A 16,408-nucleotide genomic window follows, 5' to 3' on the forward strand; every position below is an offset into this window, starting at 1 on the left:
CTGCCTCTACCTTTTCTTCAGCTGTGTCTCAGCAACATACAACATATTTACTGTACTAATACTATGTCTATAACATTATGTAGTATAAGCACACAGTGGACTGTTTTTGCAAGACATCAAAATGCTTAGCAGTTTTATACAAACAGGAAATTATATAATTCTTCAGTCTGAAATGTCACTGCTGCTCAGAACAAAGAGAGAGTAATAATTTGTTTTTGAGGTGTTCTTGGAGTTGTTTCACCACCACCCACCATGAATTCTTTCCAGCTGTGAGCAGCTCCTCCATTTGCCTTGTGCACTGAATTGTTGGTGATTAGTGTTCATCAACGGCACATTCAAAACACAAGTTTTGAGTGTTTTGAGTATAATTTGTCACTTTTCCAGTGTAAACACACACACACACACACACACACACACACACACACACTCAACTGTCTTGGCATCTGTATGTAGCATGGACTTGGGACCCCACTGTGGTCGGAGACTTCTACTTAGGATTCAACAGTACCCTGAGTTCAGCACTGGGTGGCAGTAGAGTTTTACAGTCAGTGAGAGCTGATGTGCTGCAGCTTTGGTTTGGGTTTGATTTAGGAGGGAAAAGAAAACAGCCGCTCTGACTCTTGACTGCACAAACATTCAGCTGTGAACTCCAAAATACCAACGCCTGCCAGAAAAAGCTCTGCCCCGTTCAAAGCGGGGTATCGATTTGTCTCTACGTCTTGGTGTCAAAAGGTCTACGTCGAACAGACAGACTCTCCTGAGGTCTGAGTCAGCATTTAAAGCTCTACGTTCAAGAGGAGTGCGACTCAGAACAATGAGCTGTTTGGAAGAAATAAGATCTATAGGAATGAGAATATTATGATATACAGTTGTAAAAGATCTGAGTTTGTTTACATAAAACCCACTCTTTGCGTGTGTGTTTAATTTATGATGAAATAAGTATTTCATTTATTTGAACTAATCAATTTGTGAAAAACTAGAAAAAAGCAGAACCAAAACACTTCCACATGCAACAAACTGAACTTGTGCAGCCTTCATCGCCACATAAACATGGTCGAAACACAAGCTGCACTGAGCATCATCATCCTACAGTGAGTCCTCACAACTGATTACAGGGACTTCATAATCCTCGTCCCCTGCGGCTTTATGCTAATGCTATTACTAAAGATAAACTTAAAATCAATGTCTCATCACTGAAAAATCAAAATGCAATTAACCTAAAGGCATGAGCATCCTGGCTCAGCATGACTGAGCACAAGTTTCTCTTGACACTAACAGAAGATGAGGTCAGACTCTACAACAAAACAAAGCCGTGTCAAGGCCTTGAGTCAAACAGCTGAATTAAACACATTAATTGTAGAGATACTGTGAGATGAAGCGGTGCAATTTCTGCCTGTTTTCTGACAGCTGGAACAAAGAACTGATACCCAGGAAGACGCCTCCCTTCTCACGCTCCTCCGAAATAACCTGAAGTGAACAAAAACACAGCACCGTCAGGACACTCGCAACCACAACGCTTTTTTATTCAGTAACCTTTATTTAGACACCGTGAGCGCGCACAGCTCTTATCTTTGGTGGTTTGCTTTTTGCACAAGGACAAATAAAAAACACTGAAGTAATAAAAGAGATAAACACAAGACCCTTCAAAACAAGAACACTTCAAAAATGAAAATAAAAAAACAAAATCAAAAGATGTTACATAAATAACACTGAACTACCTTATTCACTCCGCAAGGTCTGAAATAACAAGACGAAATGAGAGCGCCAAACCTCAGACTGCACTGTCCTTTCTTTTGTTTAAGAGCTGCAAAAACACCAGAAAGACATTTCTCCTTTGATCCGATCTTAAATATCAAGCTGTCTTGACATCAGGGATTGGAATTATCTGTCAATTCCCAAAGACAAGCAAGATAACAACAACTTCTGACTGATAACCTTGATAAGAAAGTTATTAATTGCCTCATGAGATCTTGGCAGATATATAGGTCAATGATGCTCTATTTTTAAAGGCAGTGTATGGAGGCAGAGATTCCCGACCCACAGACTGGAAGAGGAGACTGATGGATGCAGACACTGTCTACTTTGAGAAGGCTGAGTGGTGAATTGCTTGAGCAAGGAATTTGTGCAAACATTGATTTTATATATTTATGGATAAAAAGATTTAAGATTTATGACTGAGCTTCTCCACTTTTCTGACTTTCTCCAGTTCTTCTCAGTTTTTAAGTTGGTGCCAGTCAAGGAGTTCGCACTTTCATTACTCCTTGCTGTTTGCAGAGTTGGTGCATATGGCGATAACAGACACTGATTCCTATCTGCAAGACTAACCATTTACCACTCTCTTTCTTTTGCTGTATGAAAAACAACTTTAACAGACTTGAATTATGTTGCAGTTTGATAATACTTCACAACATAAAGCCTTTATCTGGTCTAGTCAGAGTTTCTGTTTAATCCTCAGTTCTTTGTGCCAGAGTGGAGTTTTCCTATCAGGTCACCTCACAACCCGCAAGAGGAAAGGGAAATATGTCACTGAGGAATCCTCAAAAATAAGCTGCCTTACTTGTGCGAGCCCAAATAACAAAATTAGCAAAACCTCAATGTAAAAATATTCATTTACAAGTAAAAACCTTGCATTACTTCAGTACAGATGTTTTATCTGCAAAATGCACTTCAGTTATCAAAAGTACAAGCACTCATAGGGCAGAACAATTGGCCTCTCGAGTGACGTGTTGTTATTACTCACTGGGGCAATGCAAGATTTAACTACTTTACATTTTGCTGGATAGATTGCTCTAAAGCAACAAATCATATTTTAAAATCTGATTGTTTTATTTTGATAATCACATATTTTGTGTGTAAAATCATGGTCATTAAAGTTACTAGTAACTATAATGACTATATGTAGTGAATTACAACATGTGCCTTGGAAATGTAGTGAAGTTAAAGTGTAAAATGGCATAAAATGGAAGAATTAAAGTAAAGTATATGCACATCAAAACTGTGTGTAAGTACACTGCTCATCTCAGCTATGTTTTTATTTAGAGATGACTTTGTTTTATGTAATTTAAATCCAGAACATTTAGGGTCCATATAACACCAGTGTTCTCCTAAGACTCAACTATGAAATGTAGATCACTTTGCCACAGTTAAGAGACCTTAACCTGCACGTACTACTCTTTTCCAAATTCAAATTTTTGAATCACTTGTGTCCTTGGCCCAGTGAAGCCTCTTTATACACTGACATTTCTGCTTAAACATGATTGGAAATGACTGGCTCAAGTCAGGCTGAGTTCCCTTCTTGTTGCATCAAATCAGGTTGGAGGGTCAAGAATATTTTTGAAAAACGTTGCCAGCCATTGATTGGTCATTAGCAATTTGGATTGTATTCAGGTTCACCTGGGAGTAGGTCGATATTAGAACTGAACTTTTTGGGAGTTGGACTGTGCCTAAACTTTCAGTCCTGAGTCGAGCTTTAATTCTCTGTAGACAGACAGATTTAGAGAGAGAGAGAGTCACACACACATAGAGGCTGTCACTCACCCCCAGGTCTATTAGTGTTCTAACTGCGGTGTGTGCAGCCTCCTCAGAGCAGCTCTCTGTGAGATATGGCACAAAGGCACACATGAATCAAAAGAACAGACAGATATCCAATATAGAAAAACCAGGTCAGGATAACAGAACAAAGCCATTACCAGTGGGACTGGTGGGACTTTTATACTGTGTATTATTGAAGGGTGTCATTTGGGTAGTTTCTGATTGTCTTATATGTTTTTTAAGAAGAAGAATAGAGTATGTGAAGTTATTGAGGGAGCTGCCGGGTGTTTCTTCTCCAGTCCCTGCTGACTTGTTACAACACACACTGAATCAGTGGGATAAGGCAAGGCTACAAGGTTTTAAAGATCTTTATGTTTGTGGGAATGTGAATGTGTGTGCTTTTGGGAAGGGAATGACAGGTTGAGCTCACCATAGTGCTCTTTCTTCTTCTTTGCTGTGTCACACAGATAGGAGTGTATCTGAGCCACAAACTCTGCTTCTGAAGCAGGAAAGACATGAAAATGGAGACAAATATTCCAGACAATCTACAAAATCAGTGCATACTTTTCCTTTTTTATCTGTATCAAAGAAAAAATTTGAAGCAAGTTTTAAAATGAAAGTCCTGCTAATTTACCACAAAGACAAATTTTAATCAATTATGTGTTTTAAGTAAAGTAAAAGATAAACACTGTCCCGTAAAGATACAGTACATATACCTGGCAGAGGTGTGTCTATGAGGTCCAGTCCTGTCACGGTCCAACACAGTGTCCTCAGATGTCCAGCTAGCATGCTGCAGAGGAAGAAGAGCATCTCTGGACACTGACTTGGCTGGCTTATCTAGAAAAGACGACAGAAATGGCAAAATGGTGATGAGGGCAGAGCTGGAATGAAAGAGAAAGTTCCACTACAATGAGCACAAAATGAGAAGTCACTGCCAAGATAAAATACAGCTGTAGGATGTGGTGGTATTATACTCTCTGTGTTGAGCTCCCTGGGGCTTCAACACTTGCTAGGACAGCATACTTTTATGTGAATGTCCCAGGGTGAAATCCCAGTGCTATCAAAGTAGATTTTATATTTTCTTTTGTGGATGAAAACATTAAAGTTTTTATTACTGTAATGCAGCGCCACTGCATAGCATGTGTCTTACTGAGCTTCCAGGTACAGTGTGTTCAGGCATTAGTTTTGTCTTCCTTGGCATGTGAAGGCAATGGTGCCACTGGTGTGGAATAATACACTGCTATTACAGCCTTCACTGTTCTGGGACGACTTTAACAAGATTTTAGAGGCTGACTACAGGGATTTGTTCCCATTCAGCCAAACGTTACCATCAGGCACTGAGATTGGATAAAAAGACCTGGGTCGCAGTCAGCATTCAAATTCATCCCAAAGGTGTTAAAACTGCACAGGCCAGTAGATGTTTTCCAAACCTTGAAAACGTTCTATATGAATACTGTTTTTGTGCAATGAAGGCATTGTTACATTGAAATAGGAAAGGGCTTTCCCCGAACAGTTGACACAAAGCGGGAAGCACATTTTTGTCTGAGAAATTAACAGATGCAGTGAAATTAAAGTTTCCCGTAAATGGACGGGGTCTGGCTCAAACCATAGGTAAACAAAAGTATGTTGGGTGCAGACATGCTTTTGCCCATAACTTGTAACCACACAATTCTTTCATAAAGAAACTGTTAAGTCTCTCAAAGGATGAACAGAGGAACATGCTGAGCAGTTTGCAGCAGATATTGTGGTTTGCTTCTCAAGGAAACTCAACACACCATTCTGTATTTGTCCCTTCGTACTCTTTACAATGTGCTTTACAAAATGTGCTTAAAAATACATGAATCAAGATTTAATAACAGTGATATTTCTTTCATCCTGATTTAAAGAATGGAGCTCATCCAATTTTTCAATGAGCAGTGACCATTTGGTCAATGAGGCTAATTAAATCGCCTTTTAAACAATCATTATGTTAAAAGCATCAATACACAGCAGAACTATAAAATGAAAAGGGAAGAGAGAAAAGAGGGCACAGTCAGAAAAACAACTATGAGCTGAGTTATATGAGCAGTAAAGGCATGTGATAACAAAAAGAGAAATACAGCAGCTATGAACAAGGCCAGAGAGGCTGCTTGGCAAAAAGTTACTGGTAGACTGACTATGCAAGTAGAAGAAATGCACTCTCAGCATAATAAACATTTTCAAAGAAATGAGTCACATCAAGTGGCTCCAAAAGGACACGGAGGCCACTAAAGATGTAAATACATATCACTAACATATCGGCCAATATTAAGTCTTCAGATGTTTCTGTAAGAAACACTGTACTGGTCAGATTCTAATGGAAAGCCAGCAGGGATGATAAGGCCTACAATTACTCATAAGGTGTGTGAATTTATTGACATTCATATCACCTTTTTATCACCTTTTTCCAAGCTTTATGTAATAGTTTCTGAAAATTGATGAATTAGTTTAAGTCCATTTACATTTTTACTTATTATTTGACACGTGGTCATTGAGTCATTGAGCTTCTTAGCTAACAGCAATACTAATAATAAATAATACAAATATTTAATAATAATAATAATAATACATATCTGTCAGCCTCTTGCAGCACAATCTACTGCTGCACCTCTATCAACTGTAGTTTTTAAATCTCCCAACAATCTGCAATCACATACAATCACATACAGAAAACGTTTTAGATAACATCGCTGTCTGCAGTCCATAAGAAAAAAAAACTGAGAACTGAATTCAATGCTTTTTAAGACTTCTCAAGAGCTGCAGATACAGCGACTGTAGCATTTATCCATCACAGGGCAGTTATTTTTTAACTGTTAATCGTCCTGGTCACAATTCTATTAAAAAACTGTTAATTTTATTTCTAAGCTCCATGTCATGATTTGTATGTATAGTACAGTATACACAGACCTCATATTACCTATGGCCTTTCAGAAATGTAGTGTGTAGTCGCTGCTGTTGCTAGTGGAGGACTGCCATCTGGGAAAACAGTGTAAACTGAGGAGCAATGTGAATTAATAAAGTGCATGTCCATGAACAAAAAATGGGAGTTTTAAAATTCAGGTATTTGAGTATAAATCTTTAAACCTTAAGCCTACACAAGACCAGGGTTCTTCTGGAGAATTAGATAGTGTAGCAGCCTAACCTGAAGTGAATTTATTCAGGCTCACTGATAACTGACAGTAGAGGTAGTGGTAAGGGATTATTTGTTATTGTTTGGTCTGGAGGTGTGTTCTGTCCTTGATCAGCACCTGAGCTGGGGGCAGCAGAGCAGAGGCGTTGATAGAAGAAGAGTGAGGGCAGTGGATGGAGAAAGTTTAAAGATTTAAGTTAAAAAGAGTAAAGCTGTATGAACATAGTCAAGGCTCTTCCTCAGTGGACAAAGCTGAAGTTGAAGACATTATTTTATGCCAAGACTGAGGTGGCATCGGTCCTTCAGGACTAGTTGGTCAACTTGCTTGCAGCACAGGTAGGCATTAGAACTTCTTTATACATATATGCATTCTGTTTAGTTTACTCTGGTTCAACTGTTTGTTAAAATTTCTAATAAAAACAAGGTCTAAAATAATGTCTAAGTAAAAAATTGTTAGTGATGCAATGTATCAACCTTCAAGGTCTTCGACAAGCAAAAAACTGTTTTTGGTCAGTAACAATGTTCAGCCCAGATTATCTGGTAATGTGACTGCTTTACAGATCCAGTCTTATACCTCCTGGACTGCTCAGAGACTCATCAGTGATGCCCCAATAAATATCAAACACATTTGATATTTTGGATTTAAAATTGGGATGATTACAGTTCTGATTACGTCAGTCCTGGAGAAACTCCTTGATGAAGCCTGAGATACACAATATTTAATTAACATGAACTCATAAAAAAAAAAATAATAATAATATACAAATAATGCTAATAGAGGAGGAGGCTGGGGAGGTGGAGGAAGTTAAATTTCCGGTTCATTGATTGACAATGTTGATATATCTTATAAATTTTAAAGTTATGACTCCTTCAGGCTGCCACCTCAAAGTCACTTTGCAGCTTTTATGAACAATGCACCTGCATTCTGAACACGGGCGATTTGGTCCCTTTGGAAGTTGCTTAGCTGCATCGTGTTGCTCTTACAAATCACATATAACGGTCATGACAGTTAGGCTCCTTTTAAAGCAGACACATAATGCTAATTGGCATTCAAGACATGTGACTCATTTGTGTAGGAGCTTTTGTAATGGAGATTTAATTACTTCAAAGTTCTTTTTCATGTGGTGTTTCTGGTGTTTTTGTACATGACCTGTAAGCAGTCAACTAAGGTGCCATTGTTCATAGGTCGGACCAGCATGGCACATCTACCCTTCATGTAACCTCTGCTTCTCTAAGGCATGTGAGGAAGCCAGTGGGGAAGCCAGCAGTGCTCTTCTGTACCTTGTAGGAACGCAGGTCCTGCTCCTCACAGTCAGAGTCGCTGTGATAAGGGTCATCAGTGGTGGTCCAAGTCAGAGTGCCCTCCTTCTTCCAGAAATCACAAATGGGAACATCCCTGGGGACCTACAGCGAACAGTAGAACAGCATCAGCATATCAGACTGAAATTTTTTGAATTTCCCCAAGGGATTAATAAAGTACATATCATTTCATCCATCCATTTCATCCATCCATCTATCTGCTCTTTGTGTTCAGTTTTTGATGACATTGTTGGGAGTATGTATAATATTATAATAGTAATAGTATAATGCAGTTCAGTACAACACCACTACTATGACATCAATGTAAACATATAACTCAATGAACAACTCTATGACCGTTTCAAAAAACTGAACACTGGTTCAAGTTATAAAACTAAATTCAAGCAATTAAAAGGCACCGTATGAAGAATTGAAACGATATTTATTGATGAACTGCAGACCAGATCATCTAGATTTTTGAATAATGAAATGAACTTGAGGCAATAATATTTTCAAAAACAGTATATTCTTAAATCATTCAGTGTTTGAGAGCAATTCTTTTAGAATTAAAAAAAAAAAATCTTTCTTACTTCCTCCATGATCAGGATGCCACAGCGCACCAGACTGTCAACAGCGTCCAGAGCGAAACTCTGGGATGACTGACAGGGCTGGAGAGAGACAGAGAGACAGAGAGAAAGAGTAAGCTCAGTGATAAAGCAAGGTTACAAACAGCTTCAGTGCATCACATATCTAAGAAGTGCAGAAGCAGACAGCTGACAGAGGGCATGAGGTGTGTAGTAGAGATGGAGCAGAGATCAGAGGAGGAGAAGGAGAAACGGCCGGCAGGGTGATGAGAGCAGGGGCGATAGTTTCAACGAGGAAAAGGGTGAGAAACATAGCTGCAAGCAGAAGAGACAAGAAAAGTGCAGCTGCTGAAATGAAAGGTGGGCAAACAGAAAGGGATAGTATTTCTGGCTCAGATTCGGAGCCCTTGAAGTCAGTGTGATGGAGCATGTACATACACAGCCACAAAGATACACAATACACACACATACACACACAGAGTGCAAAACCTCTTTCTGCTTGAGATAGAGGCAGCAGAGCAGGATGAATGGCTGTTCGGCTCCATTAAACATCCATTGAATGAGACACACTGGGTGCGTGTGTGTGTGTGATATGAATTTAAACTCACCGGCACAAAGCCCGGAGGCAGGAGATGGCAGAGCTGCAGGGCTCGCTCAGTCAACTCGGACTGGCAGAGCACCACATCAAACTCCATGTCACCCCTGACCTCCTCTCCCTCCACACCGTCACTCCTCACCCTGCTGCTGACGCCACTGACGACCACCTCGCACAGCATGGCTGACACTGCACACGCTGAGGACAAAAATCACACACATAAACATCTCAACATTTGTTCTAGTTTTTTGTGCTCATATAAACTGTGAGAAAATTTGTGTTTGCTATGATCCAAAGTAAGCAGGTTTTGCTCTATATCTAGACAAATATCTCAAAATAACACTTGACACAGTCCTTGTGTGATCTAGGATTTCCGCCCTTTACACAAATTTTAAGTCTTTATTTGTATTTTTTATCCCCATTATCCTGCTTTCATGTGGTGGTGGGAAAGTCCTGACATCCTGATTGTTCATGTCCCTAAACAGAGCTGCCTTCACACTACATTTTGTCACAACATCAAACCTGGAAGACAAACCTGGAAGACAAATGCTGAACACAAATCATTATGGAAGAAATTAGGGTTTAATATACGGTTGTATCATTGCCTCAGTGCAGCTGATTGAACTTATTCTTATCACTTGAGGTCAGGGTTGAGGTTGAGGGCATCAATGTGTCAGTCTACTACACAGAGGCTTTCAGCAGTACACAGCCCACTATCCACCAGCTTCACTTTCTATACAACCACAACATGTCATGCAGGGATAATGACTCATGCAGAAATAGAGACTTTATTCCATAGAAAAAGTATGTTCCTGTACTTCAAAACATTACGAAAATACAAAACACAAAACAGCTCTTTTTACCTCCACCAATAATGTTAGTAAGGCTATCTACGGCTTCCCCCCTCTATGCCTGTTAGCATAGTATCTGGAAACAAAACAGCACGCATCTGAGTATAGGTTATTCAACAGATAGTTCTTGGCCCAAGGGCTAAAGGATGAGTTGATATAATATCTGGTGAGGACTTGGGATCTAGGCTTTCCGCCATTAGATGATTACCATATATTACTCATATGTGTTATGCTGTGTTTCCAGCCCTATTACCAGACAAGAACGCCACATTGGGCAAATCTGCAAAACCCTGGATTATGTTTAGTGCCCAACATCTGCTCAGTGCAGTTAAGGTTGGGGATAGATTGTGATTATGGAAAATTATTTATGGGTATGCTATATTATATATCCACACCCTGACTTTCTGCCTGCTTATATCTTCCCGTATTAGCACTGAACACTGGCACTTAATGTTAGCACTGAATGTGAATTTTAAGGTGCAGAATCGTCCAACATGGACTTAACTCCTGGGGATACTGAGCTGGTGTTCCATGCGTTGGTAGAAGCATCCAGTCTCCAAGACTTTTAAAAAAGCTGCTGAAAAGAATTGAAGAAGGTAAACAATAACCAAACTTAAACCAGAGTTTGTAGGTCTGTAAGTGTATGTATTGGATTTTTTAATTTATTCATACAAAACTCTAATCTCTCACACACAAGACAGACTAAATAAAATATTGACAAATATTTAAATATTAGGTCCCTGGAATGAGATAGCATGGCTTCACAGTACGGTGGTTCTCTGTGATGACCATTTGACCTTTTCATACAAATCATGTGAGTGTGATTAGCTGTTGAATTGAATAGCACTAAGGCAAATGGCATTCAATTGTTTATTGTATTCAGTGTGCTAATAGTATAGTGGATTGTATTATGGGTTTTCTGTTACTAAGGTGTGTAAGCTGTGTTGATTTCAGCTAACTATATGGATTGGAGTAGGAACTTCAAAGGTTCATGCTCATGAGGAATACATGAATTTCTTCTTTTTGGAGTTTAAAACAGATATTGAATTAATAAAACATGTTAGCAGATCATTAAGAGTAAACTATAATATGGAGAGGGCCTGGTTTGAGGCGTCTTGGGTTTGAGGCGTCTTGGGTTTTCCAGTCGTAGTGTGGTCTCCTTGTATCATTTTGCTACCTGATTTCCATGGATGACTCACTTGCTATAGCTGCAGCACTTAATTCATGAGGGTTTTTCATTCTCTACACATCACATATCAGAGAGATCACACATCTCTTGCTTCTTTTAAAAGGTGGATAAAAATCTGCTCTGTGTTTACAGTAGCCTGACACTGCTCAAAGCTTAGAATTCCTTAAACATTAAGAATATTAAGTTCTAATACTTTAAAATGTCATGTTTCAAATTGATTTTCCATACTGACATGCCAACAGTCAGAGCCACTGCCAAGGCCTCCCACGAAAAAGAAGGTGCCTAGAGAACTCAGGGTCTCAAAATGATATTCAGCCTTACGTGCTAAGCTGTGAGTGTGAAAGTGAAAGTTTTATCAGCTACACAAAATACATACATAAAAAGTCACTTACCACCAACAGCTTCCAGTATAAAGGCGTGTGTGACAATCTGGGCCTGGAGGGCGAGGTGTAGCGTGGCAGCGAGAGAGGGACGAGGCACAATAAAAGGGTCTTTCCTGGAAGAAGACAAAAGAACAATAATGGGAGAAAGAGGTTTCGCTGAAAGGGAAATTGGATTTTTGATAAACTGCAAGGTTTTGCAGTGTACAGCTTATCAGTGAAAACAGAAAACCAACCTTGACGGTGCTGCAGCTATAATGAGCTGAGGAGCAAGCAGAGAGAGGGAGTAGTGGACAACCTCCACTAAACCTCCCCCAAAGCCAACGTCTTTGTTCCTGAACAAGAGTTCCTCCGTGAGCCAGGCCACATCACGGCACAGGACAGATGTGCTCACACCCTGTGGAGGAGAAGGATGGAAAAGCTTAGCTCCAAAATCAGACATGAGCATGAAACCATCTGGTGACATTAGTTAGAGACCAGTGGCTATGACTCAGAAAATCACTGTCACACTCTAATAAACTGGAGCGAAAAACCAATTCTGTTTATGAGCCTCTTGGAGTACTGATGGATCCTTAGAGGGGCAAGGCAGAGGGGCAAGGCAGATTTCAACACTGACAGCACCGTGGGGAAAATTGCTCAGCAAACAAACAAATACATGTTGATGATGCTCGTACCTTGCGGTGTTTGTACAACAAAAGACTGGACACCAGACTAGTGGACATCACAGCCATGCAGGAGGTTGCAGCTAGAAAGAGGGAACATGAACAGACACACAGACACAGACACAGACACACACACACACACACACACAGACACAGACAGACACGCACGCACGCACGCACGCACGCACGCGGCACAATTTGCATACCATTAAATCAACAGCTTATATAGATTCATTTACGATTCAGCAGGGGTACATAATCCTGGACTTACAGAAGATGAGGTGGAGGATGATGGCAACGCTGAGGTCTCTCTCTGGATGAGTTTGCTCTTCCTGTTCAGACGCATAATGACAAGAAGGCAGAAGCCACAACATGCGCCTCCGCCCGAACACACAGTCAGTTCTTAAGAGAGAAATAGAGATGAGGAGAGAAGGATGTCAGGATGAAGTTACAGTAAGTTTATCTTAAGTAGTCTCAACTAGTTTACACTTCTTAAAGTTATAATCTCTAAAATTTTCAGGATATCAAACTTAATTCTCTATTTATGGTCTGAATTTTGTCTTCAATAGCCATTCATCTATTTACATTCACTGACTGCTTCTCTATATACTTTAGCTGTTTTAATTCTTAGTGGTGGAGTCCACCGTATAATCCAGTGCAACTTTATCTCTGATAACTTCCTCTCCTTTCTATTTTCACTCTCTTTACACTGTATCAGAGCTGTACCACATTAAAAGTGTTTGACTGGAAAAACCTGGGGTAGCTTTTATTGTGAAGCATCCATAGGAAACACCATGTATTTGTCGCTGTAGTTAATACTAGCTTTCAAATGTTTATCAAAACAAAACCTATAAAACAAGGTAACAGTGATTTTCTGAAAAAAAACTCACACAGGCTGTGCGCAGCATGAAATCAGATCGTAGTTGTCACGTTTTTAATATATAAACAATTTATGTTTATTTTGTTGCACTGTAAACAGATACACCAGTTACTCTTCTGGTGTATTTGTGTGGCAGTATCTGTTTCAGGAGTGTTTTCTGCAGCATTACATTTTGTTACCACAGCAACCACAGTTGTTGCTAAATCAACCGGGACTAAAATCTTATAGATTACAAGTTTAAATGAGAATAAAAGGTGGTGAACAGTCGAAAAAAAAAAGATACTGAAGAACTAATGCCATTAAAATGTGTTGCAATAAACTGTATTCATTGCCAAGAGAACTGCATAACAAACATATGGATCCCAGGATAAATATTACTTGATCCAGATGAAAAAAATTGAATGCTTTCATTTAACTTTAGCACATGGAATTTTTCAGTAATGATCAATTCACTTTTATTACAGTATTTTTGGCTACGTATGAGAAAAAAATAAAAATAAATAAAATCAGCTGAATTTCAAGATATCTCTCTACAACCATTAGGAGAATTCAGTGGTTGACTTAATACCACATTTATAACAATAAAAGGAACGTGTGTCTGTAAACAACTCCCAGGGTTCAGTCTCTTTAGGTGCACACAAAGATATAAAATCGCAGCTGTGCAATACATTTTATGAGGTGCTTATCTGAGGCTTTGCTGGACTGATATAAGTTTTATCTATGGTTATGAGCTGTTCAAGTGAGAGATTTACAGCCACTGAACACCATACTAATACTGGGTAGGGTCCCTCTTTGCTCTCAAAACAGCCTCAGTTCTTTTTGGCATGGGTTCCACAAGATGTTGGAAACATTTCTTTGAGACTGTGGTCCATGTTGACATGAATTTATCACGTCATTTCAGCAGATTTGTGAATCTCCTGTTCCGCCACATCCCAAAGGTGCTCTATTGGATTCAGATCTGGTGACTGGGGAGGCGACTGAAGTACAGTGAACTCACTGTCACATTCAGGATATCAGCTTGAGACGACTTTTGTTTTGTGACATGGTAAGTAGCCATTAAAAGATGGTAAATTGTGGCAATGAGGGGAAGCATATGGCCTGCAACAATATTCAGATAGGTCATTACACCACCACCAGCCTGGACTGTTGACACAAGGCAGGTTGGATCCACGGATTTGTGTTGTTGATGCCCAATTCTGACCCTACCACCTGCTGCCTCAGCAGAAATCCAGATTCATCAGACCAGGCTAAGTTTTTCCAGTCTTCAGCTGTCCAGTGTTGGTGAGTCTGTGCCCACTGCAGCCTCAAATTTCTGTTGGAACCAGATGTGGACTTTTGCTGTTGCAGCCCATCTTCCTCAAGGTTGAATGTACTGTGCTTTCTGAGAAGCTTTTCTACTCACCACAGTTGTAACCAGTGGTTTTTGTCAGCTCCAACCAGTCTGACCTTTTCTCCTCTGACATTTCTTTTCAACAAGGTACTTCTTCGTGCAGAACTGCAGCTCACTGGAAACATAGTTGCATCTGGCACCGTTCTGACTAAACTCTGGGGACTGTTGTGCATGAAAATCCTAGATCAACAGTTTTAGAAATACACAAACCAGCGGCACTGCATGTCACGGTCAAAGTCCCTGAGATCACATTTTTTTTCCCCACTCTGATGTTTGATGTGAGCATTCACTGACACTCACACTGACTATCTTCAGGATTTTATACAGCTCTCTGCTGCAACATGATTGGCTGATTGGATAATTGTGTGAATATGCAGTTGTACAGGTGTTTCCAATGAAGTGCTTAGTGAGTGCGCCGTATCTAGCTCTGTTAATACACGAGTCCTAAAGACAGTGACGCTGTTCATCTCAACAAAGAATAAATAATCCATGCAGTGTATGCATGTGAGGGCTTTTAATCTTCATTACGGCAGCCCTCATATTCCTTGTATTTTTTATACATAGGAACAAAAAAAGAGGCTTCAAAAGCTGAAACCTCAGCAGCTGAGGACAAACAGAATGAGTGAGTATGGAAGCAACACAGTGTTAAGTACCAGAGCATGTTAATAATGTAGAAATGCACAAAGAACTAAAACTGCTCACACGCTGATAACAATCCAATCTAACTAGCCCTCTCTACGTCTTTTCATCAATCACTTTGCCATCTCTTTCACTCAGGCTGCTCAGAAGAATTAAACATTTTAAGGGAGAAGCCATTTCGCTCGTCAGAAGCCAAGCAGAGATTGAGCAAGGATGTTATTTTCTCTCTGTTATCTTTTTCACTGGCAGACTGTGTAATGTTGATGGTAATTGGACCGAGCCTAAGAGGATGAAAACTCATCAGCGCTTGCATCATATCTGAGCCAGATTTTAGGTTTAGAAGAAAGTTTATCTTCAAAGTTTAAGAGAAATTAACTTTTCAATTTCACAGATGTTAGATATAACACAATCCAAATCTGAGACCCATTGTGGTTTGTTCATATACAGTATCAACGCTCACTTGTGCATGCAGGTACAGTACACAGGTGGTTTGATTACCTGTTGTTGAGGATAACAGGCAGCAACAGGTCCTGTAGGGGGAGCCATTCATCTACTCTGCACCTCCCTGACTCACACATCTCCTACACACACAGAAAGACACACAGAAAGGATCATGTATGCACACATGCTCTCTCATAAAGCTGCAAAGTCGTCTCTCTAAACCATTCAACAGTGATGTTCTGGTTAAGTAAGACCAGAAAATTAGACTAAGTTGGTATTAAAAGTACAGTACAGTTGCATTTAAGTACACTTAATTTAATAAGTCCTCATTTAAGTAAATACCATTTTAATTTCTATGGCCCAAAATAACAAGTTTAAGGATAAAGTTTAAGAACAATTTCAACGCTCATTTGTAAAAGATAATTTGCTTAGTTCACTTCAGGTTATTTATGACAAGGTTTATTCTCTGCCTGTCCAACCCTGTCTGCAAATCAGAGGTTTCAAATGTGGGGGCTGCAACTCTACAAGTGGTTTCAAAATAAATCTGTGGTGCTACAAAGTGATGATTAAAGGGGCAAAAAAGATGAGAAAAAAGGAAAGTCTTGCAAAAAATATGTTTCTTTTCTTTTGATTTTATTTTTGCTTTTTTTCTTGTGATATACTGAATACTTTTATCTCTTGAGGTCTCATAAAATCAGTCTCAAATCTGATAAGAGAAAATTACTTTATGGTTGAACTGCTCACAACTCATGTTCACACTAACACCTATGAACAGTGATGAGGTGCCACAACAGACATAATAAAGGGTTAAAAGGATTT

General features: G+C 39.5%; 1 protein-coding gene across 5 annotated transcripts in view; it reads right to left on the reverse strand.

Moving 5' to 3' along the window:
• Positions 1 to 919: 919 nt before the first annotated feature.
• The window catches only part of gpat2 (glycerol-3-phosphate acyltransferase 2, mitochondrial), a 100,320-nt gene continuing 84,831 nt past the window's right edge, over positions 920 to 16,408 (reverse strand). For all 5 annotated transcript variants that reach the window (XM_071483239.1, XM_071483242.1, XM_071483238.1 and 2 more), the window contains 12 exons: positions 15,647 to 15,729; positions 12,511 to 12,641; positions 12,252 to 12,322; positions 11,814 to 11,974; positions 11,590 to 11,693; positions 9,171 to 9,355; positions 8,569 to 8,646; positions 7,961 to 8,083; positions 4,248 to 4,368; positions 3,962 to 4,030; positions 3,538 to 3,593; positions 920 to 1,467 (listed from right to left, as the gene is read on the reverse strand). In XM_071483239.1, coding sequence (XP_071339340.1) covers positions 1,351 to 1,467; positions 3,538 to 3,593; positions 3,962 to 4,030; positions 4,248 to 4,368; positions 7,961 to 8,083; positions 8,569 to 8,646; positions 9,171 to 9,355; positions 11,590 to 11,693; positions 11,814 to 11,974; positions 12,252 to 12,322; positions 12,511 to 12,641; positions 15,647 to 15,729 — 1,299 coding nt within the window. In that variant the 3' untranslated portion in view covers positions 920 to 1,350. The remainder of the gene's footprint in view (positions 1,468 to 3,537; positions 3,594 to 3,961; positions 4,031 to 4,247; positions 4,369 to 7,960; positions 8,084 to 8,568; positions 8,647 to 9,170; positions 9,356 to 11,589; positions 11,694 to 11,813; positions 11,975 to 12,251; positions 12,323 to 12,510; positions 12,642 to 15,646; positions 15,730 to 16,408) is intronic.

Source organism: Trachinotus anak, unplaced genomic scaffold (genome assembly GCF_046630095.1).
Source record: "Trachinotus anak isolate AG129_WGS33_773 ecotype Australia unplaced genomic scaffold, CSIRO_AGI_Tana_v1 ptg000008l, whole genome shotgun sequence".
Taxonomy (NCBI): domain Eukaryota; kingdom Metazoa; phylum Chordata; class Actinopteri; order Carangiformes; family Carangidae; genus Trachinotus; species Trachinotus anak.